Genomic DNA, 25,394 nt, shown 5'->3' with positions numbered 1-25,394 from the left:
TTCGGAGATGCCATTATATCTGTGTTAGTTCAGACAATAAAATGTTCTGAGTTACTGTTTCAATTGGACCTATAATGGGCTTTTTATGGCAAAACACTCCTGTCGACACAGTAATATGGTATTCATATGTCCATGTTTGCTTATTTTGTGTTGTCGTGTTTTTAACTTACATAACATATATACTGTATATACAGCTTCAATTATGCAGGCGAGGTCCCATAGACTCATAGAGAACGGATCATAAAATACCTTAACACTAATGCCTATTAATTTGCCAAGGCGAAGTGAAGTGGAAAACATACCCATTATTTTTCTCATAGGCTTTCCAATGCATACAATGGGACAATTACCTAGCATTGAAGGAGTCACCAATAGCAAAAGTGCAGGAGAAGTTGAATAACCTGATCAAATCAGCTGCTGTCGGGAAGTATATAAATGCTCTAAACACAGTGAGGATATATTGTGGGGGAGAGGAGGTCTAGGATGCCGAGCCTAACCTACAGTTCTCCTGCAGTATCTAGGCCCCCGGCAAATGTTCAAGGGTTAGGGATAGGGTTAGGGTTATTTACTGGAATTCCAGAGCTATGTAGAATTACTCTGTTCATATTTGAGATACCTTACCCAAGGTGTTCAGCCCAAGCTGACCCAACAGTGTGCCTGGCTCAACAACTCTCCTTGGTTTTTTGTCTTTTTATAAACTGAGCTATCAGCAGAGTTGAGAAATGACCATAGAGTTTATTTGTGCTTACTTTACTCTGCTGACCAAGTCAAACCAAGCCTTTTCTTCTGAAAAAAACCTGTGAAAAGGTCACATGTATGGGTTTGGGTTGTAAACAGAGTATTCAACTGCTTCAGCCGAAAGGACAGGAAACTGCAATGCTGACAAACCTTCAAACATTGAGTCGAACAATGCCCCCAAAAGTCAAGGGCTTGGCTGATCCCACTGCCAACACACCTACATATGAACACCTGGAAAGGACAACGCAGGAAGAATATACCCATGGAAACGGTTACAGACACAGAGAAAGTCAGCTTCAAACACAAGGTGTGGCTTAGAAAGTAAGAGCTTTCACCCACAGAGCTGGTTCCCACGGCGACAAAACACCATGAGGAACCAAAACTACTAAAAGTCCAAAGCCATGCTCGCAGCCCCGTGAGGCCGTACAAAGAACATCTGTTTGTAATTTGGCGACATGTACACGATTTTCTTCAGAAGTCCAATATTTACCTTTTTACTTAACTTTGCTTACGCGAGCATTCATTTAATAAAAGAGCACTCATCACAAAGTACAGGTGAGGCTGATGTCAACTTCATACATTCTATAGGTTTCTGGTCATGAAACAAAGTATTGGACAAAAAAAGAAGCTTTCTATTCGTCAGTGCAATTTTTTCGCTATTTAAGAAAGGGGGCAGTGCAATTGTGACGTGTTGAACAAGCAATCCCCAACCCCTACATGGTGAGGGGTCCACCTCTCAATTTAACAACACACCAAAAACCTAAGTATGTCACTTTATATTTCCAATCTCTTCACAAGTCTTCAGATGGTGGCTGTGTCAGATTCACAGTCGATCAACGAGTCATAATGATTATGATTTGCTTCGGGAAATGATGAACATCGGACTTTTTTTTCTTTTCTTTTGTACAAGTCTTTTTATTTCATTATAGTGTACAGTAATCAATGCCAGTTCATTTATATTGTAATATCACAGTACACTCACCTGACATTGGACAATATCGCCATTTCTACATGCACCAACATCCAAGATGTCTGTATATAACTAGGGATGTTTTTTAAGGGTAGAAGACGTCAACACTGGACGCCACCTTCTTGGCCAATGGATCATTCATGTTTTCCCTTCCCAATATGTGAGTGATTGAGAGAGTAGGTGAGAAGCATACACATGTGTGCAGAGTGACGTCACACCCACAGGACCTGATGGTTCCAGGTTCCCAGGAATGAAATAAAACATCATCTGTCTCCCATGACTCCATGATCATGGCTGAAGGGCACTCTGTGCTCCTACTGGTCATCACGTTAAGTGATTGGTATAAGAGGCAATCCACTTTGGAAACACAACATGAAGACATCATGAGGCGCTCCAGAGTCTTTGGGCATATTCTTTTTTTTCTTTTATACTGTAACCGTTACTGGTATTGTTGAAAATGGTAAATGGACAGTATTTGCAGATTAGAGCGCTTTTCCAGTCTTTGCAAAGTCGCAAAGCTCTTTTTAGAAGTCAGCAATCACCATTTCCCTTATACAGAGGCAGAGGCTGCCACACAAGGTGCCACCTGCTCAAGAGACTAACATACACAAACATCGACACACCGTTGGCCATGCCATTGGGACTACTCTGGGTCAAGTGTCTTGCCCAGGGAAACATCAACATGTTGAGTGCAGGGGCCGGGGATCAAACCGCTGACCCTCTGATTAGACAACCCTCCACCTGGGCTGCAGCCGGCCTGTGGTTTCACTGTTTCTTTTACTTCTTTTTTCTTTTACCATTAAGTCAATTTGGAACCTTTTGAAGTGCTGAACACATATATAAATATGGACTATTGTTATGATTAGTTGTCTTCCACTTACAGACACAATATAACAGATCTAGTGAGCAGTCACTCCTAGTGCTTGTTTTCCATCTGATTCCCCATAATGAGTTTTCCAGTGGCCATTACTGTATGCCAATTGGTGCCATGGGTTGACCATTGAGCTTTAGGAACACTAGGTGGTGCAGACTAGTAGGCACTTTAAGTATACCCTGACTTGGTGCTGAGCAGATGGGATGTCTTGCTTCCTGCCTCTCTGAAATGTCCAGTATTCTTGAACACAACATGACGTAATCTAGTCAAATTCAATCAGTGAGTCCGGTGCATTTTATATCCAGTGCCCACTGCCACAGATCTAGCAGGAGCTTAAGTAACATGCAATGAGGAAGCACCACTAGCTAGAACGCTTCCATTAGCAAGAAAACAGCATCGAGCCAATATCAGGTTATATGATGGCCATGACACGTGTCGTGTATAATCCACTCCATAACTCATGGAACGTATTGCCATCGTTAAACACACATGCCCATCCATGCCAACAGACTCCATGGCAGTCTGGCCTGTAAGTGTAGATATATTCAAAAGTAGATGTTATAGTGTATGTGTCTCTCTTCATATGATTAGCGGCACTGTGATAATATGTCAGTCTTCTACACTCCGGTGCTGGTGTGTGTTGTGGATTCTCAGAAGTGCAATAAAGTCAATGAGGAAAAACATTCAGGTTGTAGAGGGATTGGTTCAGCCTGTTTCACAGTCAGCTCTTTATGCCACCTCATTCATCATTCTGCAAAGGCCAGAGGAGAGGGGACGCTGAGCAGAGAGAGAGAGAGAAGGGAAGGAGACACACAAAGTGAGAGCAGAACTCCACCACCAAACTTCAACAAATAAAATAGGTTAAATAGCCACCTGCTCATGTGGAGGTAGGCAAGGTAATGGGTGAATCTCGACCGGCTGCATGGAAAGGGAAGGCTGTAGGTGTGAGGGGGGTCCGCCGCGTTAGATTGTGGAGAGGCTATTAGTGAGCAATGAGCAGCAGGAAGCCGTTATCAGGCTCCTGTCGCATAATGAGTCCTCAGCTAGCCCTTCAGCTAAGAGCAGGGATTAGCATCTGAGACCCCGCAGGTAAGACCCGCATTAGTCTACTATAAGAGCGATAACGTGCTGGGCCACAATGTGGGGATAGGAGATGTCTCTATCAGCATGGGGGAGAGGAACAGCGAGTGATGTTAGGGTTAGCACAGGAACAAGTATCTTCTCCTGGTGCTCTGCAGAAACGTACGGTGCAGCAACGAAGAAATAACAATTAAGCCTTTAAAAACAAGGGACTGAAGAAAGGGCACGTTGGTAATGAAAAGGCTTGATTTGTGATAATGTTCATGATAAAGAGTCGCTCCTGTGGATAGCTGTGTGTATTTAGTTTTCAAGCCTCTAAGCCAGTGCAACAGAGAGGTCCAGTGAGCATCTTCAGGGCTCCCACAGGAAGCGTGAATGCTTTTGATAAGTAAATAGCTAATAATGCTTATAACAAACTACATGATAGTCATATTACTTCATGTCACCACCGCTAAGCTAACGGCGCACTTGTGTCAGCGTGAGGCTGTTAGTAGTCTCATTTAACCACTTATTAGCAACCATAGTTTTTAAGATATGTAAAAGCTTAAGACACCCACAGGTGGGGTATTGATAATGTATTTTATGTCGTTAAAAACATACAAATCTAGTAAGCTTGTTTAAACCACAACCCTTAATTAAGGAATCTATCCAAAACTATTTAAAAAAACATTGACTTCGAGATGTGGGAAACTGGAATTGCTAAGTTGCTAACTCATGTCTGGCTTTAGGACTCATTCCATGGAAGTGGTGCATCTACGCTAAAAGCCTTGCACCCTTTGGACAGGGTCATCTACCTTATATCTTCTGGAGATACAAAAGGGTCTAGTTTGCAGAGCTGCTGCAGTTTATCACATTACAATCTTACTGGCATTAACTGAGCATTGGAGACTAAGTCCCCTTACCTTTAAAGTCTCCCTTCAGGGCATTGCACTATACTGGAGGAGCGTTGTCTACATACTGCTCGTGTGGCGGAAACATGATAGTTGCACTGGTCAAATGTAATACATCCATTGGTCCATACTGGGAGAAAAGCAACTAGTGTAAATACACATGGTGAAGCTGTCTCTTTGCTTGACGGGTAGTACAATTACATTTATAAGTAAGGATCAGAATACATCCCCAATGTAAAATACACAGGCTATTCTGTTTACAAAATGCAAATCTTATCTGGAGTGTGCTCTCTGCAGCTTGTGTCAGAGGGACGAACCCACCATGTACCAGCGCCATTTAAGCGAAACAAAGAACAAAACCAAGCTAACCCAATAAAACAGCACTTACTCAGAGCATGCTCTCCAAGGACCAGAATTCAGCATATTGTTTCAGCACAAAGAAGATAAAAGCATATATGTTCCTGGCCCCAGCACAATGTAATCTAAAGGTAGTGTTCAATGAATGACATGATCTCCTCTTACATCTGTTATCTGCATATCGGCTCCTGGCACTTCCTTTATGTCCAGTACCCATTGTGTTCCTCACCACTTAACCCCCACACCACACACCCCCTTAACCCCCACCTGCTCCCAATGTCCTCATCACATTTTATAATCCTCTAGCTATTGTCCTCTGCATTAGTGTATAATAGACTATTCCACCTCGCCCAGCCTTTTTCACCTCGTTATCCTAACTTTCCACTCTTTATAGTTTTTTGCCTAACTTCCTGCTCATACCTGTCTGCACTCCGCTCTGCATCGGCCAAACGGCTCGCTGCAATCTTATGAAGGATTACCTAAAGCCAGTTGAGTAGCACTTGTAATGTTTTTGCTCTATGAAGCCTGATGTACTTTATGATTCTGTTTTCTTCAAGGTTGTATTTTGTTGGTCGAACGCACTTATTGTAAGTCGCTTTGGATAAAAGCGTCAGCTAAATGTAATGTGATGTAATGTAATGTGATGTAATGTAATGTAATTTGATGTGATGTAATGTGATGTGATGTAATGTGATGTGATGTGATGTAATGTGATGTGATGTAATGTGATGTGATGTGATTGATGTGATGTGATGTGATGTGATGTGATGTAATGTTGTGATTGATGTGATGTGATTGATGTGATGTGATGTGATGTGATGTGATTGATGTGATGTGATTGTAATGTGATGTAATGTAATGTGATGTGATGTGTTGTGATGTAATGTGATGTAATGTAATGTGATGTATGTAATGTAATGTGATGTAATGTAATGTGATGTGATGTAATGTGTTGTGATGTAATGTGATTGTGATTGTAATTGTAATGTAATGTGATGTAATGTAATGTGATGTGTTGTAATGTAATGTGATGTAATGTAATGTAATGTGTTGTAATGTAATGTGATGTAATGTAATGTGATGTAATGTAATGTGATGTAATGTAATGTAATGTGATGTAATGTAATGTGTTGTAATGTAATGTGTTGTAATGTGATGTGTTGTAATGTGATGTAATGTAATGTGATGTGATGTAATGTAATGTAATGTGATGTGATGTGATGTAATGTGATGTGTGATGTGATGTGTGATGTAATGTGATGTAATGTAATGTGATGTAATGTAATGTAATGTGATGTAATGTGATGTGATGTGATGTAATGTGATGTGATGTGATGTAATGTGATGTGATGTGATGTAATGTGTTGTAATGTGATGTGATGTGATGTGATGTAATGTAATGTAATTTGATGTGATGTAATGTGATGTGATGTAATGTGATGTGATGTGATGTGATGTAATGTGATGTAATGTAATGTGATGTAATGTAATGTGATGTTTGGAGTTAGTTGCCTGGATTGGCCCCATTTTGATCAACAACCAACATATGATTCTTTACCTTTACTAATCTGTGTGTGTGACTTGAGTTTGAGTCCTAACCTAACTTTACTCAACCATTTCGCAACAGGATGCATTTTGAAAACCAATAGGAAATTGACATATATAAAACCCTAATGCTAGACAATAATGTTGGCAGATTCGGAAAACCCCAATTACGTTCAATGATTGGAGGTTTGTTTAGTTAAACAACATACATGTAGTTACCGTGAACAAGCTGCATTAAGATATAATGTGAAGTTAACTTCCTATATGGCACAATTCATTGCTTAAAATGTGTTCATTTTTCTCAGAGAAACGGTAAGAGACAGTATTTTAGGCAGCTCCTAATGGTTGGAAACCTCATTCATAACATTGACATCGATATCTAAACCAAAAATGTAATTATGCCAAACAGTGTATCATCTAATCATGCAATATGTGATGTATGTATGTGCAATAGGGAAAGTGCTGTACCTGCATGTTTCTTGTTTGTTTCTTTGCCATGTGATCTCTGTTCTGTATCTATGACTGATTGACCCAAATGTTTTATGTTTATTATCTCGATGCCCAAGACACATTTCTCCTAAGGGAGACAATAAAGCTCTATCTCTATCTCTATCCAAACTTGTTTAATAACCCAAGAGTGTTAAGTCCAAAAATCAGATTGTATTGAAAGATAGATGTACATCATCCAAAATCCAACAGATATTCTGCCTGAATCCATTTTGTTTGGCGTTTATCTTTTCAAAAACACAATGTTCACTTCAGTAAAAAGTCTGTTTGCCTTTAGGCTTGATGCACAAAAGGGAGCTCACTGAACAGTTATATTCATTAAAGAAAGTTTATATATTAAAAAGCTAATTTAATCACATGAATTACTTAATCCTTCATACACACACTTTAATTCACCTTTACCTTAATTTCCTACTCTTTGAAGGTAACTAACCTGATTGGTGGCTTTCATTTTAATTAGCTGTTGCCATGGTGATTTGTAATGGTGGGTCATTAAAAGACCAAGCAATAAAATGGAAATGTCTTTCTCTCTCAGATATTTAATTATATGACAGATGATTTACAGAGAGGGTGAGCTAAGTGCGTTTTAGACCAGTGGAGGAGAGGCAGTAACGAAGTATGAACTTGAGGTAAAGGACTAACACGGAAACGGAATCTTTTAGGTCTTTTTTTTAGCTTTTGTTTGTTCAAAGTAGAGCCAAGACCATTTGTGCATTGTTAGTCCAAAATAAGTGATTGCTGTGTAAGGGAAAAAAACAAACGTGGGGCATCACGCCTGCCAACAGATGTGTGTTTGTGAAGATTGTAGAGCTGCAGTCTGGCTTTGTAGTTGCTAAACGTAAAGAGGAGGATCCTGGGGGAGGATTAACGGACGGATCTATGTACCATGACCCAAAGAGAAGGTAAACACTCCATGCCTGAATGGGTTCTATGACAGCCAGGTTACTGGGGGGGTAATAAAAGCCTTCCTGTTTTATGATGTGATTGCATTAGCAATTATAATGTGGATGCTGCTATTGCATACTCAACGCCTCCTCCGTGTTGACCTGCCGTCTTCATACAGTCATTATAATCAACATTTTCAGAGAACTAAATATATTAGTACAACGACAGTTATGTCATATCACTGTGCTGCTATCACTTTTATCTTCAACAGAAATATTGTTTTATTTCGTAAATAAACTAATTTTAATATAAATCCTAAGATGTGTACTTTGACAGAAACCACAAAAATCCTCAAATATTTCTAGTTCTGTTAAAATTCCAAGAAATCATTGTTATTTCAGTTCCAGCTTTCTCTTTCATTTCAACACCCTGTCGGTACCCTGATAACCGCTGGGCATCAGACATCTGCCCTGCACCTGAATCTAACCTCTGACCCCACCTCACTGCAGCATAGATACCCTCCAGTACCTCCATGCCTGAGTAATAAGCTCCCCTGTGGGACTTGTTGGCACAGTGGGCTCCCTGTTGGGCTTCCTATTGAAAGGTTGTGATTCCTAACCGATGTTCTCCCACATCATGGCGACCAGAGAAAATAAGTGCTTGCTCCAGTGAACACAACTCTACCAATAAGCGTCCTTGGGTCTCTTGAAATGCGCTATCAAAATTGAAATTATTATTATTATTATTAATAAAAGTTTCATATGTTTTTTTTTCACTAGTTAAAAAACATACGAGCTAACAGCGGAATCGTCCATTCAGATAAAGCCACAGCCACCGTTTTGATTTAACACTGCCCGCTCAAAATGTACGCACTGCCCAAGTGTTAAGAGCAAGACATTTAATAAAGAAAAGGTCCGAATTGAGACCCAGCATCTGGCTGAATCCATTCCCAGTACCGGCAGACTGAGATGGCCTTGACAAAATCTAACTCACAGAAAGTTGATAGACGTTTGAGCGGCCATCAGAATGGATGAGATGAAAGCTGCAGTGTGTGTGTTAACACTGACAGTGATGGAGAGCAACAGAGAGAGCATTAAGAGGGGAGCAGGAAAGAAATGAGCCTTTGTCCTTCATCTGATCTCTCGGCTTTGGAGCACGGATCCAATCGGCTGGGCACATTGATTGTTTGCAGAGCAGCAGGTAGAAGCATTAGCATTAGTGAAATTACAGCACATCATTTGGGAATATACGGGTAACCTGGTTAACATGAACATTCCTTACAGAGGAAAACAACGTGTTTTCACAGCTCGCCAATTCCTGGCTACTTTCCAGCTGGCCAGCCCCAACCCTGTGATTCAGGCTGACAGACAGCCTTTAACGATGAAGGGAAAGTACACCTGTCCGTCTTCAGGCTCTGAGAGGGACAGAGAGTGGTATATATCCCAGAATCCATCCATAAAGTCGGCAAATGGCAGCAGCAGCAGCAGCTAATGAAATAAAGTGCAAGAACACCTTCCTTAAAGGTCACTTTTCAGTAGACGCAGCATTCGTAGCTGTTTACCTGACACATTACGATCAGACTAGTTTGTCTCTTCTTACATATGTCTCCCAGTAATCTAACAGGTTTGGGCATCTGATAGGCTTTGATGCTCATTATGTGTAACTCAAACTGGTTTGTTGAATTGGATTGTCATGTCTTTCCTAAACAACATTGACTGCAAGAATGTTCCAGACCTAGTGCTTTTGGGTGCCAGCATGTTCTTTTAATTGTTAAGTGATTTCAGAGCACATGTCGTAGGCGGACATCTTGATGAAAAAACGCTGCACTGAGTGCTCTGTCTTTATTTTGCGTGGACTTCCAAGTGCTTCGAGTTTAATACATGGTTTTACATTTTCAGAATTGCGCTAATGGCGTCGCTGTAGGCACGGGAGGAGTAGCTGTTTTTAGGTAGTGGGTTTCAGAATCATAACAACACCTAAAAGCCCATTTCTTCGAGTTCTACGTCAAAGTGATGGGTGACGAGCTCATCCATACAAAGTGTGAGAGCAAGACTCTTCCGCTTTGTGTTCACGGGGAAACAACAATGTCAAACATTATAAAGTAGTCCAAGTAGATGGATTAAAGGCTAGTCTGTTTTACACAAGCGGTGATGTGTTGTCAAGATAACACTGTCATAGTAGATGGAACCCAGGCCTACATAACTCTAAATGAAATCAGCTCTTTTAGTCTGGAAGCAGAAACAGATAACATCGATTACTACATCCTTAATAAAATGCACCCGCTAATACAGGAAGCAGATTCCATGAAACTGTGCTCCCTTCCCGTTGCTTAATCAAACCAATAGACCCATCAAAGGATGACCTTAAAAAGCAAACCATAGTCCGTAATAAAAAATAAAAAAAGGATATTTGTGTCAAAGATCTTCCATGTTGTTTTGCAGCTCAGAGCTCGAAATACTGGCTTCATTAGATCTTACACTTAATGAGTTTAGAGTCCAACGGGGAATCACAACAGTTTGTTATTTTATTATGTAACTCTAAACTAGGACACACACACACACACACACACACACACACACACACACACACACACACACACACACACACACACACACACACACACACACACACACACACACACACACACACACACACACACACACACACACACACGTCTCAAGCTCCCTGATTCATATTACCATACCCGAAGGTTTGTGTTTGATGGCAGGAACACAATGATATAATAAGCGTGCGTGCGTGCGTGTGTGTGTGTGTATTGTTTGTTCTGTGGGTGAAGTAAGGACGCAGAGTTGTAGGGCAGTGTTGACGATACATTCTGAATGTGTGTGTGTATGAATGCATGCTTGTTTTGTGTGTGTGTGTCTTTTGTGATGCGCAAGAGGTGTGTAGGCTTTTCACACAGGTTTAATCCTAATTGCTTTCCCAGCCGCATTGCTCTGTCACTGCAATTAGACACCACCGGGACCAGTGTACGTGTGTGTGTGTGTGTGTGTGTGTGTGTGTGTGTGTGTGTGTGTGTGTGTGTGTGTGTGTGTGTGTGTGTGTGTGTGTGTGTGTGTGTGTGTGTGTGTGTGTGTGTGTGTTGGCTGCCCCTGCAGTGAGGGCAACCACAGGCTATCATTACCAATGTTATGTTTCTCCTCAGCGCAGGAGTGTGTGTGTGTGTGTGTGTGGGTGTGTGTGTGTGTGTGTGTGTGTGTGTGTGTGTGTGTGTGTGTGTGTGTGTGTGTGTGTGTGTGGGTGTTCTCCACAGGCAGGCCAACCTCAGCCCAAAAGAAGCAAGAGATGCAGCGAAGATATAAAGCATTGGTTAAAATAAAAAGGAACGCCACTTCCTGGTTAAACATAATAATAGTTGTAACTGATAGTCAGAGGAAATCAAAGCTAAATGCACGAGTGCTTGATCTTATTTCTGGTGATCCGCCCTGGTATTACATTCAGTGTTTCTATTTATTATTGGACGTTGTGAACTTAAACGTTCACCTATGTATCAACCATAGCCTCTGTGTGTCCTAGATATGCCATAGTGTGGGGAGCATACCCAGGTTTCGTATAGACATCTATATACAGTACATACAGTACAGGTATGTGTTGTTTTCAAATCAGGTTATTTTCTTATTTCTTTGCTAGAACTGTTGCCCATTCCCACAGGACCACAGATCACTTTTTGACACCGCTGTGTGTCGAGCCCATTACACCACGTTAGCGTCAAGCAGCACCCTCCATGGCCAAAGGCTGGGGAGAAAGTGTCAGAAAGTTACAGCAACTACTACTGACATTAAACATCTCCATCTTCAAGGAAGTCCACTTCAGTGTGAAACAGTGGTCGTGGATGTGTGTTTTCAGTTTGGAGTTTTCAATCCCACGGCTACATTTTGGAATAATTGCCTTGACACACTCAAAATACAATACAATACGCAGAGGCCCTCGCCATATCCCAGCGGACACCTCTTTGTAGCAGAGTGCTCAAAAAGACACTCCTTCTCAGACGGCAATTATGATAAATGCAGTCATTAATTCACTAATCACGGCAACAGAAGGAGAGCGGCTCTGCGTAATGTTCAGAGTGTGTGATTAGTGTGTGCTGAGGGTCCAACATCATGCTGTGCTCTTTAAAGAACCTCTCACTGGCTGACACTGAGGCACAAGCTCTGGCAGGAAGGAAGGCTGTGTTCACACACATCACTTTGGAATATGGTTTGGTTTTCCAATTGCTTTCAAGGGTTTTTCTTACATTCAAATCCTCAGAAAGCATAACATGAGTGTGTGTGCATACCTAACAAACTGCAACGTGACTGTTTTCCACTATAAAGACAGGACACTTTAAACACTTCCCTGGAATTACTATAATGAAGTGACTTTACCTGCCAACAAGTGAAAAGGCATCCCTGAGCACCTCACAATGCTACAGCACCTTCAGGCAAGTTGCATTCTGGGAGTGTTCATAACAATGTAGACCAGGGGTCTCAAACTCAAGGCCCGGGGGCCAAATCCGGCCCGCGACTTCATTTTATGTGGCCCAGCAAGAGCTTTCAAAGAATATAATACGTTTATTATACGGTTACAGTACATGCCACTTTACAGAAGCAGGTTGCCCATAAACTACATACGCATCTCATTTTGTGACGTGCGCACTGAAGACACTTGCAATTATTTTCCCTGGACTTCTGCTTTCAGACGTAGTTAATTACCAAGTTATTATCCTATCCGATAATAATCCAATTCAGAGGCAATAATGTAATATAATACATTATTTTATATATATATTTATTTAGTTACAACCGGCCCTTTGAGTGCAACCTTTATGCGAATGTGGCCCACGATGAAATTGAGTTCGACACCCCTGATGTAGACCATTAAAAGAGTTTCTCAGTGCAGTCACTTGAACCACACAATTGAATTCAATAGAGTGATGGCTCCTATTGAAGAGTTTTTATAATTTAACTCTTCAAACACCGGGCTGTTCTGTGCAGTTGTCACTTTATTTACAGTTTATAGCATATTCACAGAATGTCACTATAATATTTTCATTAATTATGTAATGTCGACATGGATTCAGTAAGTACAGTAAAGGCAGTATATGAAATAATAAGTACCCTGTCTTTTTTTAAATATCTATCAATCCTCCACAGGCATCACTGAAAAGAGTTCCCTGAAGAGCAGTACGACTCACTGCCATCTTCAACCAAATGCATTTCAATCACTGTGTGTGTGTGTGTGTGTGTGTGTGTGTGTGTGTGTGCGCGCCCACATCTATCTGCCTCTATGTTAACTCCTTGCTGCACATGTGAGGCTATTCACAATGCTCGTTTTGTTGGGAAACAAAGCTGCGGGCCTCCCTGCCTGTTAGAAATTAATCACTGTAGAATTGGGAGCCACAAATGATCCTCGAGCTCCTTCTCTTTCCTTTGCTTCTCTCCCACAACACAGGCAGTTCCCAGGGAGAGGTGACACTGTGATTAAGAGTCTTGCTGTGCATAGCTTCCTGCTGAACACAGCGGGAAGGAGAACGATATGGAAAGGTTAGTCTTTCAAGGTGTGTGTGTGTGTGTGTGTGGGAAGTAAAGGCGGGTGTCTAATGTTAAGCCTATTCAGTTACAGAAGATACTGGCAGACTACAACACGTCTATATTAACCCACATAACAACAGCACAACGTCGCCCACCACCTCATTATTTTCGGTTGCGAAACATAAGAGAAAAAAACGCCTACACAGAGAGTGAGCAGTACACACTTCAACACCAAACAAAGAGGTTTTCAGCTCAAGGCGGGGGGGACCAGGTGGATCCGCAGCAAGAGGATCGATGCAGTTAAACCCTTTGGAGGCTGGCACTGGGATATTGGTTCTGCGGCTGCAAATAGTGTTCACTTTCTTTACATCCCTGCAAGTGGTCCATGGCGTATTGAACTTGGATGCCACTGCTATGCTAGTACCCAGTATCCATTCGCGACAACACAAGAACTTAAGGAACGCATCACACTTTGGCAGATGGCGCCGTCTGGAAGTCAAGGCACCGCCTGCTGTGTGGTAATTCTCACTTGGACAGTTCTTGTACATCTTGGACAAGACGTAGCCTGTGTGCTGAACCCAAGACCTGCCCATCACCTTTGGCAATACTTTGTGATTCTGACACGGACAGTAAATGGACTGCATTTATAAAGTGCTTTTCTAGTCTTTGCAACCCATTAAAGTGCTTTTACATATCCAAGACAGCATTCACCTGTTCACACAGATAACTTACAGAGGTGCCTAACAAGGAGACTAACGTTCACACACAATCAGACACCGTTACACATTGGGACTGGAGCAATTTACGTTTGAGTTTTTGCCTAACATCGATTGACTTCTGGGGCTAGGGATCGAACCACCCACCCATTAAACCTCCAGAACCATAGCCGACCCTTGGACAATACCTACCCCGTGCACTTTCAAGGCTCACACAGAGACCTGGTCATCACCATCGGCAACACTGTGGTGATTCTTACATTCTGACAAAACACATCACAGAAACTGTGAATGACAGATTTGTATCTCCCCGTTCCTTTCTAGGCATGCAGACCAAGGGATAATCCACAGATCCTATCATCTCCTGCCAACATCGAATCATCCAAGAAGTACACCAATATTGCATATCTGCAAAACCCTGTCTCGTGATTAATATGTCTAAATGTCTGCATTCTACAGTATCTGTTGCAATGCCATTACAGTATGGTTATGGATAGGCAACTTGGGGCTAGGAACATAAAGTGCCGAGAGTTTATAAAGAGTCACATGCAGGTCTTAATCCTGCTGTGCTTCTGGTGTTTAACATCCTTACGTTTTCACATACGGCAACACTTCACTACATTTCCTCCCCGTTGCAGATGGTAAACCATCTTTCTTTCAGCTGGCCAATAAGAAGAAGCACATTCTACCAGCCAAGACTATATAGAAGCCAGTCAAATCTTACACTGGTATGCAGGACTATCAATTACAGAGATGTTGTTATAATGTGATCAGTCTACTTTGGATATCAGGCTACATACACATCATTAAGTACCAATCAGTGTAACGCTGCTAGCTTTTTTTACATGCGCGAGTATTACCAATATGCAAGGTCCAATTATTTTAAGTGAAATGTGATGTGGTTACAGCATCGGTCATTTTGACTGAGGTTGAGGATTGTTTGTCTGACTGACAGCTATTGTAGCCTTTCACACAGTGCCATGGTGGTTTTCACTTGCTTGCTCCACCCTGTCCTACCAAGCCCCGCCCCTATTAACAAGTTTAGATATTCGATTAACATAAATGTTCAACATTATGGTTTACAGAGTGTGAGTGCGTATGTGAGTGTGTGTACATATGAGTGTGTGTGAAGGCCAGAGTAATTATCTTTAAGTCGTAATCGTGTTTGTAGTGTTTCTCAGCAGCTTGGGGTTGATTTATGGGGCTTGCCAAGGCTCGCCTAACAAGGGCCATAAATCCTCCCCCCCACTCTGCTCCTGTTCATCACCTTGGGACAACCACGCTGGGTTAACGACTGTGTGTGTGTGTGTGTGTGTGTGTGTGTGTGTGTGTGTGTGTGTGTGTGTGTGTGTGTGTGTGTGTGTGTGTGTGTGTGTGTGTGTGTGTGCGCGTGCATGTGTGTGTGTGTGTGTGTGTGTTAGATATATAATAAGTCAAACATTTCCTATTGGCCACCTTCAGTCTTTCAATCGGGGACAGGTGAGGGATTCAGCCTGGGCTGGCAAAAGGGAGGGAGGGGGGGAGGGAGTTGAGTGGCTAGGTATTTTGTCTTCAGTCAATTCCACTGGCCATGACTTGAACGTGTCACAGCGATACACTTGGCTTGGTGGATGCAACAGGTTGTAGTGTGCTGCTGCTATAGTCTAGCAAGTAGTCTTTTGTAAGGCAAGATTGTTGGTTTGGTGGGATGGTGTATGTGGTATAGTATAGAGTTTTAAACATATGAACACCAAAGTCACTATAAACCAGTGAATACAACGTAAAGGCACGGCAAATTGAAGCCAAAACAACACATCTGCTTTGGCTTCAAATTTCCCACATGGTGGTGATAATGTTTTATAATTAAGTATTCCATCAAAGAGCACCCTTGAGGTACAAAATGAAGACCAATTATATTTAACATGTCAATGTATAAACTAGTGAAACAAGTGAGAATACAACTGATTATCCAACCAATATAAATATATACTGTATGTTCACCTTTCTCACTTGAGTTAGTTAACCAGAAAAGACCAAGAGAAAACGTGGACTATCATTGACCACTATGACTTAAAATGAATGCATAGACAAGCATTAAACTAAAGCAAATACATGTGTTGCCACTTTAATATGGGCTCAGAACAGTCTCATATTACACACATGCACACAGAAGGATTCACACTTGTATTTCATGTTCCGCAAAAGGATCCACACTTGTGTTTTTCAATGCACACACATGTGTTCAGTTTCATATACATGTAAATAAAATCCAAATACAGAAAAAAGTTTTACATATATATTTTTGATCCTCACACATTTGTTTTCCGTTTGAATCCCCTGAACCTGCAAACACAAACCGCTTTCTGTGCATGGATCGCTGTGCATTCGTGTGTGGGTTTTTGAGACTCCCCTGACGGTCAGCCGATTCGTACTTGTAGTTTTTTCTATCTATAGCCAATCAGATGTCTCCTCCATTCTAAGCCAAACTTTTTTCTGTATTTGGATTTTATTTACATGTATATGAAACGGAACACATTTGTGTGTGCATTGAAAAACACAAGTGTGGGTCCGGAAATACAAGTGTGAATCCTTCTGTGTGCATGTGTGTATTATGAGACTGTTCTGAGCCCATACTTAAACAGCCAAATGAAGCTTGACCAAGGGAGCCAACACGGAGAAGTGTACATGATATAAACTTCACACACAAATACACAACCCAAATATACACACATGAAATCAAAAGGCTGGGTTTCAAGGCAATGCCGATGTGGGCATCCTTCCCTGTTCACTGAGTTACACACATTATGCAAATTGTTTTTCTCATTCATTGTCAATGCATAGCATCACCAGTCCACTCAGCTACTCTGTCTCTCTTTGCTCCTGAGACTCAGCACTGTTGTTTTACAACATCTTTGATGTGTTTGATTTGGTTCACTAAGAATGCTCGCTGTGTGGTAAATCAGTGATTCAAATAAATAAAAGCTTGTTTTATGCTGAGATATATTAATGCTTATTTGAACCATAAGCCATAATGACGTCATATTTAATTTGAATTGTTCTGCATATTTTGTATTTTGTGCCATATCGACCATTGCACCCCTACATTTAGAACATGTATCTTTGACATCATATCAGTCAAGTGCAGAGTGTCACCTTTCTGGACATAGAGCCTTGAGACTTACTTTAAAGAGAAAAACCTAACAAGTACCTTAACATCCAACTGTTACAGTTAGAAAAGTACACATATGTAGAAAAGTACACATATGTAACAAATATATATGTGACGACCCCAGTGCAATACTTATTAACAACATGATTCATATGACATTTAAAGAATGAACGTACCTGTCTCTTCATCAATGGAAAATCGTCCAAGCCCACTCCCATCACGAATGGAGTACTGGATTTCTCCATCTCTGCCAGTGTCCTCATCTTCGGCTGTGACTTGAAGTAAGGTAGTTCCAATCCGGGCATTCTCTTTAACTGATACCGTCAAGGCAAATTGGGAAAAGTATGGAGCATAGAGGTTTTCGTTCACATCTACGACCTCTACCTCCACAGAGGTGACAGAAAGAAGAGAAACAGGCCTTCCCTTGTCTTTGGCCTTCACAGTAAGGTTGTAGAACTGCCGAGTCTCGTAGTCTAGCTCTTTTGTCAGTCGAATAGCCCCGCTGGCCCTGTCTACCTCAAACCATTCATTATAATCGTTGACTAGTGAGTAACGGACCTGGCCTCCCAACCCCAGATCTGGGTCCTGGGTGTCTAACCAGGCCACAACAGTTCCTACTGGAAGATCCTCTAGAGCCCTGGCTTTGTAGACATTGGGGATGAATAGTGGGGGACAGTCATTCACATCCTCTAATATTACTTTTAAAGTGGTCGCTGAAAACTTCTGGCTCCCTTTCTCTGCCTTGTCCCGGGCCTCGATCTTTAGGTTGAATACCGGAACAAACTCCCTGTCGAGTTGGCCAGCAACATACACTATCCCGTTAGTAGAGTTGATACCAAACTGGGTGGTGCTGGACAAAACAGAGTACACAATCTCCCCATTGGGTCCAAGATCTTTGTCAGTGGCCTCGACCTGGATGACATCTGTTCCTATAGCAGTATTCTCAGGTATGACAATTGTATAGCCTCCTTCTTGCAAAAATTGGGGTGCATTATCATTAGCATCCTCAATGTAAACAGTAAGCAAACGCCAGGCAGTTTTCTGTGGCAGGCCAAGGTCATACATAGTAAGGTTGAGGAGATATCGATCCCTTTTTTCTCTGTCCATAGGCAAGAAGACACTGATAAGACCAGTCTCCATGTCGATGTTGAAACAGTTGTCAGTGTTTCCATCTGAAATAGAGAATAGAATCTGACCATTGAAACCTGTGTCCCCATCATATGCATTGACCTTAAAAACACTGGAACCTATCATTAGGTCTTCCCGCACAGCAATATCTGTCGGAAAAGCTTTGTCGAATTGGGGTGTTTGCCGATTGACAGAAAAAAGATCAATAAATCCGTCCTCGATTTTGGGCTTCATGCTAGCTTTTGACTTTTTGAGTAACTTTTCTGCTAACTTTTGGGCTACCCTTGTCTCTCTGCAATTGAAACTTTTGGGAGGAGATTTCCCGTGAGATACCGAGATGTTAACAAACATAGGATCAGAAAAGTTCTCGCCATCTGTAGCAGTTATTTTGAGATTAAACACACCGTTCTTTGGACTGGCTGCGTCGAGGGAATGTTGCAATGAGAGGACCCCTGAATCTGCGTTGAGGTCGAAGTACCCCCATTCATTCCCTGAAAGGATCTTGTATTTGACTAGCTCCAACTCATCGATATCAATGGCAGACATTGTGGTTATCACATCACCCACTGGGAAATCCCTGGAGATCACTCCCTGGCATGCGACCTTCTCAAACAATGGCTGGTTGTCATTTACATTTTCCAGGTGGATCGTTACATTTACTTCACTCTCTCGCCTGTAAGGGGACCCCCAGTCAGAGGCTCTGACAACAAGCACATAGCTCTCTGATGAAGATTCAAAGTCCAACTCTTTAGTGGTGCTGATGATACCAGAAAACTGATTGATCTTGAAGGGTAATGGCTGAAGGCTGGAAATGCTGTAAGTAATGTATCCATTTTCTCCTTTATCCACATCCACTGCGGAGACTGTTAATACATTGGTCCCAACGAGTACACTTTCATTGACCAAAACCTCATAAGAAGACTGATCAAATGTTGGTATGTTGTCATTGGCATCCTCAATATTAACCCTCACTTTAACTTTGAGCTCACTATCTATCTCCATTACCTCAAGATTAAAGACATCCTGGGTCAGCTGAGTGAACCAGTGAGTGGTGGAGATTACACCTGTTCGGGTGTTCATTTGAAAAAAGGCTGAGTCTGCAGAAGGTGTCAGGATGTATTCTGCATCATCGGGCTCTGGATTGATTTTAACAGCCTCTACGGTTGTTCCTGGTGGTGAAATTTGACTGAGGCTTACATCGTACAACTCTTTCTCAAAAGTAGCTTCCACTGTCTGCCGTTTCTTGACCATAATGTGAACAACCTTGACGGCAGAGAACTTCTGTGGGACTCCTTTATCTTTAGCCTGCAAAGTCAGGTTACAGCCATAAGGGTACGTCTCCCAATTGACTGACTCAGAGGCCTTGATGGCAAACTCACCCTCCACAAACCTTTCTATGAAAAACTGCTCTAAAGGATCTCCACCAACAATGACCACTGAGTCTACTTCCCCATTTAAACCTTCATCTAGGTCCTCAACAGTGACCATGGCATGCACAGGGTTTTTATCAAGCCACGAGGGGCTATGGGTGACAACATTCATGACAGGGGCATGCTCATTCACACGCTCTACGTGGACGAAAAGCTTGGCTGTGCTGCTGACCCCATTGTTTCCATAGAGCTTCATGCCGCGGTCCACAGCTAGGATTTCTAAGTCGTAGCGGTTTTGCTCATCAATATTGAGCTTTCCACTGAGAGAAACCACTCCACTGGTTGGGTGTACGGCAAACAGCTCCATTTTATCCTTGAAGAAATAGTAAAACTCCCCGTTGGAGCCAATGTCTGCATCTGTGGCGGTAACTTGTGCTATGCTAGTCCTGAGAGGAGTGCTTTCTGCAATAGTGACGGAGTAAGTGGTGGGTGAGAACAAGGGTCGCAAGTCATTCATATCCATGACCTGGATACTGACTTTAGTCCAGGTCTCAAGGAGGGGTTCTCCCTTGACAGACGCCTTTACCGTCAATACATAATTATCCTGAATCTCTCTGTTCAAGATTGCTGCGTTGCCACCTTTAGTCCTCATGCGTAAGAAGCAGAAGTCTCCCAGCACATACTCCTCTGCCTTGAAAAACCCTTCGTCATCACCAGAAGTGATTCTGTAACGCACATCCCAGGAGCGCTGGGCCAGGTGGATGCCCATTTTAACTTTACTCATGGTATAGGTGCGTGCTGCTGAGTTTTCGTAAACCATAGCGTGGTAGACAGCCTGAGTGAAGCCAAAGTGAGGTCCATCCTGAAGGCCCCCCTGGGTATTCTGGCCGCAGCAGGGTGGTGGCTTGAAAAGCAGCAACGGCAGCAACAGGACCAGGCCAAGGAGAGGGGCTCGCATGCCTGCCCTCTGGCCCATATTCACATCCATCCCATCATCACTCCATCCTGAGGGAGACAGAAACAGGGGGGAAAAGGTTAGCAACAGGGAGAAGGACATAACATAACATAACAGGTTACTTATTTTAAGTACTTTTCTTGTCCATTGGACTATCGACATTGATTGGAAGTAGGGAGGGGGGGGGGTCTACAGTTACCAGGCAACCAAAATGAAGGCTGACATCATCCTTGTGTGGCCTCTGGACACTAAGATAAGTGTCAACAGTCAATTGCAAGTTTCAGAAAAACCAACTGTGGTTTGAGAAGGAACAAAATAATTGTATGGCTAGGAAGAGCAGTGTAACATCACCAAGACAAACACTAGAAAGAAAGTGCAAAGGGAAAAATGATGGGCCGTCGTACCATGACCCTATCATGACCCGTATCCTGAAATACATGAAAACTGCAGCCCTGTGTTTTAAAACCATGTAATATCTCGAGACGCAAAGCAGTTATGGTTTGGAAATGGAACTCAAGTAGCTGCTGTATTGAGATTGTGTTCTCTTTTTCAGGAAGAAAGGAAATGTGTTCTGAAAGTAAGCAGCCACAAATATGTGCCATTTTGGGCTTTGGGGCCTGATCCGGTAAAAGCCATGTTGTGGCCACAGTGGTCTACATGTGGATGACTCTGCATTTTCCACCACATAGGGACGGGGCGGGAATAGGCAGACTGTGTGTGAGTACACAGATAATAACACACTGCTGAAGTGAAGAGCGATATCTACACATTTCAACTTTACAATCACATGCACACAGCTCCTGCAAGAGTACACAGAGAACTGGTCCAATCTTAACCTCCAACTGAAGATAAACAAAAGTTTGGCTCTGAAAGTGTGACCAAAAACCACCGTATCTGAAACAATGCAAACCGATGCCTGAGCCTGCAATTCAACAGTCATTCAGGGAAGAAAGGCTAGAACGAGTGAAATGCCAAAAACAACACTTCAGTTTTCGTCTGACCTTAAACTGTCATCTTATTGTCAACTTCAGTCAGCGAGGGTGGATGTGGGGCTTTGGCACTGTGGAGGTTTTGAGGACTTTCCTACTGGGAGTCTCTGAGAACAGTTTCAGTCATCTGGGTCAGGACAACTCTCCTTTGAAAATCTAGAGCCAGCGGGGAGGCACAGTAATGATGCAAAAACACTGCATTAACCCTTTGAATCCACGTTGTGATTTTGTTCAGTTTTCACTATTCAATCAAAAACATAACACATGCTCAATATGTCTTGGATTGAAAATTATTTTAGGTCATTGGCCTTTATATGCTGCAAAGGATGGTACTCTTTGAGCACTTTCTTATTCCCATTAGGGTCAGTAATTGTATAGAAACGGGTACTGCTACACATCTTATGCTCTCCAAGGTTTAAAAGTGCTGCAAAGAATGTGTATTTCTAGAGCAATGGGACTGGCATTTGTTTTCAATTAGATCTCGAACAAATGTTTGTTTTGGGACATTTCCCAGATTACTGGGGTTTACATTAAGGAAGAAATATCTTTATTCATTGCATTTGTTGTGTTTTCCTGATAAACAGATGTGGGTAAATCAAACGTGATCACCCTTTGTCTTATGTGTATTTGTAGTGGATGTCACATTTACATAAAACCCCATTGGCCTAACATCAGAGCCTTAACTGCCAAATGACTACTGTGTACCCCAACATGTCTTTGAGCTAAGTCTTAAAGATTGCGTAACCGGCAAGACCAACCAACGAGTCAAAGTCCATGTCCTCCCTTATGGTGCTTCTTATTACGCGTTTGCTGGAAGAAATGGCATATGTCTGGAACATGCTCATTATACTGTAGTAGCTGTGCCGATTGAATTGAGCCGGCTATTATTTTCAATGAATACAATCCAACATTACCCGGGAGGCTTCCAAATTTGGAGGAACCGTAAACACGCGTCTGGGAAAAGTGTTCTGTGCTATGTTTGACACCACACATATACAAACACAAACAAACACATACTTGTGGCCATATGAGTGTATTCCTGTCCCCATATGTAGCAGTTTGCGCTGAGCGCTGGTTGTCGGGCAGTGTGCGGCGCGTTGACGTGCACCACGTGTACATGGTACGTGGCTCTCCCCTTTAGATACTAGAATTGAGATCAGAGACAGTGTTCACAAGGACTATCGACTAGAGAGAGAAGCCATGGGCAGCTGGATCTATCCACATCACACTGCAGCTAATGTTTTACAGTTTTAATCCAATGTGTGGGTCTGTGTGACTTGTAAATCCACATAGATAGAGATAATTAAGCTTAGGCCTACATGTTTTGATTGAGTTATTTCTGGTGGGAATGTAGACACCAGTACTGTTTGGATAATTACATATTTTAGGCCAAATCATATTTTCTCTTGTTTGCTTTGCTGCCTGTAATTTTCAAAGCACACCATAGTGTTATGAATGTGTGTGAGTGTATAGAACACTGTCATTGTGCTGCACATCATTAAAAATCCTGATGCTTGATTTTGTTGCGCTCCTTTGCTCTGGAGAGGGGGTTTAGTTTGCATTTCAAATACATGAATGATACACTATTGAATTAACCTTTGAACTATGTATAGAAAAGGTATAGCGCATAGCTGAGAAGCGATACTCATAGGATCTCCATTAGCATGAGCACTGGCTATTCTTCCTGGACACATACAGTCCAACACACATATCCACACATACATATCAAACACAAAATGTATACCACACTTTAAATACATAACATTTCAGAAAGTCTTTGTCTGAAATGTCCTTGACATTTCTCTTACATTCCCGATGTTATCCGGTGGGAAGAAGTGGAGTGTAATGAGGTAATATTGTCAAACTGACATACAGAGTCACTGGAACCTTTAAGATGCCTATAATAACTCAGAGTAAAGTTGTATGTGGTTTAATAAAGTTTGAGCAATACAATACTACTTCAAGGGTGTGATGATAGATACTCTTTTTGGTTCCAGACAAATTAAAGTGTTAAAAAATGGATCTCTAAAAGTTATGTTCTTTCGACAGCCGCACCCCTGGGAATTCACATCATTTAAATGTGTCTTAAGTGCATAATTGCACTGTTGTTCTATACAAGGACACCCCACAAGCCTGTGTCTGCTAAATGTTTGCACAAGCAGACACACACACACCACAAGGGAAAGCGACACACAAAAACACTATCATTCTCCACAGAGAAGCCCTACTTACTGTCAGCTCTAAACACCCTCTCATTAGCTTTTCATCGCAGGCTAATTGGCCTTGAATTGTGTTGCAAACAGCAGCCGGCAGCCTCCACACCCCGACACACCGCTGGCTCTGACCTTGCTAATACACAGCTATATGTCGGCAGCTATTCTCTCTTAGCTCCCAGCTCACCTGCTGACGAAGTAGCATTCACCTTGTGAGCGGTGGGCTGACACATGCAGCAGAATAATGTATAGCAGGAGGCTGCAAACGGTTCTTTAGCCACCAACATAATTACCCACAGCTAACAGAGAGCATGTGAATACAGCACGATTACAATAAACCTCTGTAGGGAAGCTCCAATAATGTTAATGGGCACCATATCCACAATGGCTGCCACAATATCTATCTTCAAATCTATATTCAAGTCTAGCCCCACGCTGATACCAGAGGGTGCTGGAGACTTCGTTGAAAACGCTGCTGACTGACAAGAAATGCCCTCTGATGAAATCACTGCAACCCCTTTTCCACTCAAATGAGTTTGGTTCTAGTGCCTTGTTCGGGCTAGTTTGTTCACAGTTGGACAGATGCTTATTACCCCATACTGTACATATATATGTTCTTCAGTTTTAATTGGCTGTTAGGCACCATAACACCATAAATAAGGATTTAAATACATTTCTCTTGTATTACATGGATGCTAGCCTCGCCACCGAACCCAGTCCGACTAATCAATAACAACATTTAGAGCCATAAAACCAAAAGAATACTTAGTTTGTTGTCGTGTTTAATTGAAAATGCGATCACACATAATATATATATCTCAATGTCGCAGCTGTTTGGTGAATGATACATAATATGCCACACGAAAGCGCGGTGATTATTGCGCAACGGTTATATATATCGCGTTTAATCGCTTTCTTGCTACATTGTGATTTTGGCACTACTGATTCTGCCACAAATGTCTACAGTTGCCGCAAACTGTTGCTGCTTTGCTGCAGCCTCAAGTTGAACTAGTTTTCGTGAACGCATTCCTCTACAGCGGAAGAACAGAACACTTGTTTGCAATCGGCCACACTCTCTGAACCGAACCTGGCATCGCATTGGTGGAAAAGGGGTATGTAAGCAATTATTTAAAAAAGACTGATTCACATACACATTAGATCTGAACCAGTTGAAAGTCAAATGTGATGTACGCATTAACACCATGACCTGACACAGAATCATACACAAGAAAGAATTGTGAAGCTTTAGTCAAGCCCTTGTTTTACGCTGCACTTGTTCGTTGCCAACTCCTTGGTTGTCTTGTCACGTGTTGTGTATGCCCTGATGCTTTTACAAAATTGAAGTTCCTAACATAAATTGGGTTATTTTTATTTAATTTGTCTTAAGAGGCCGCACCGCCACATCCTTCTATGCAGCAAAACACTAGGTCTGCTTTCTATGCTACTGTGATAATTACAGTGTCCTCTTTCTGGAAGGAGAGTAGCAAGACACAGAAAG

At 42.1% G+C, this 25,394-nt stretch overlaps 1 protein-coding gene across 4 annotated transcripts in view; it reads right to left on the bottom strand.

Moving 5' to 3' along the window:
* fat3a (FAT atypical cadherin 3a) overlaps nucleotides 1-25,394 on the bottom strand; it is a 204,433-nt gene that overhangs the window by 96,994 nt on the left and 82,045 nt on the right. For all 4 annotated transcript variants that reach the window (XM_034097344.1, XM_034097345.1, XM_034097346.1 and 1 more), the window contains exon 2: nucleotides 17,418-20,744. In XM_034097344.1, the coding sequence (XP_033953235.1) occupies nucleotides 17,418-20,727 (3,310 nt within the window). In that variant the 5' untranslated portion in view covers nucleotides 20,728-20,744. The remainder of the gene's footprint in view (nucleotides 1-17,417; nucleotides 20,745-25,394) is intronic.

The sequence above is a fragment of the Pseudochaenichthys georgianus genome, chromosome 13 (assembly GCF_902827115.2).
Source record: "Pseudochaenichthys georgianus chromosome 13, fPseGeo1.2, whole genome shotgun sequence".
In the NCBI taxonomy this organism is placed as follows: Eukaryota; Metazoa; Chordata; class Actinopteri; order Perciformes; family Channichthyidae; genus Pseudochaenichthys; species Pseudochaenichthys georgianus.
Note: the sequence above shows the minus strand (reverse complement) of the source record. Positions and strands in the feature narration are given on the sequence as shown.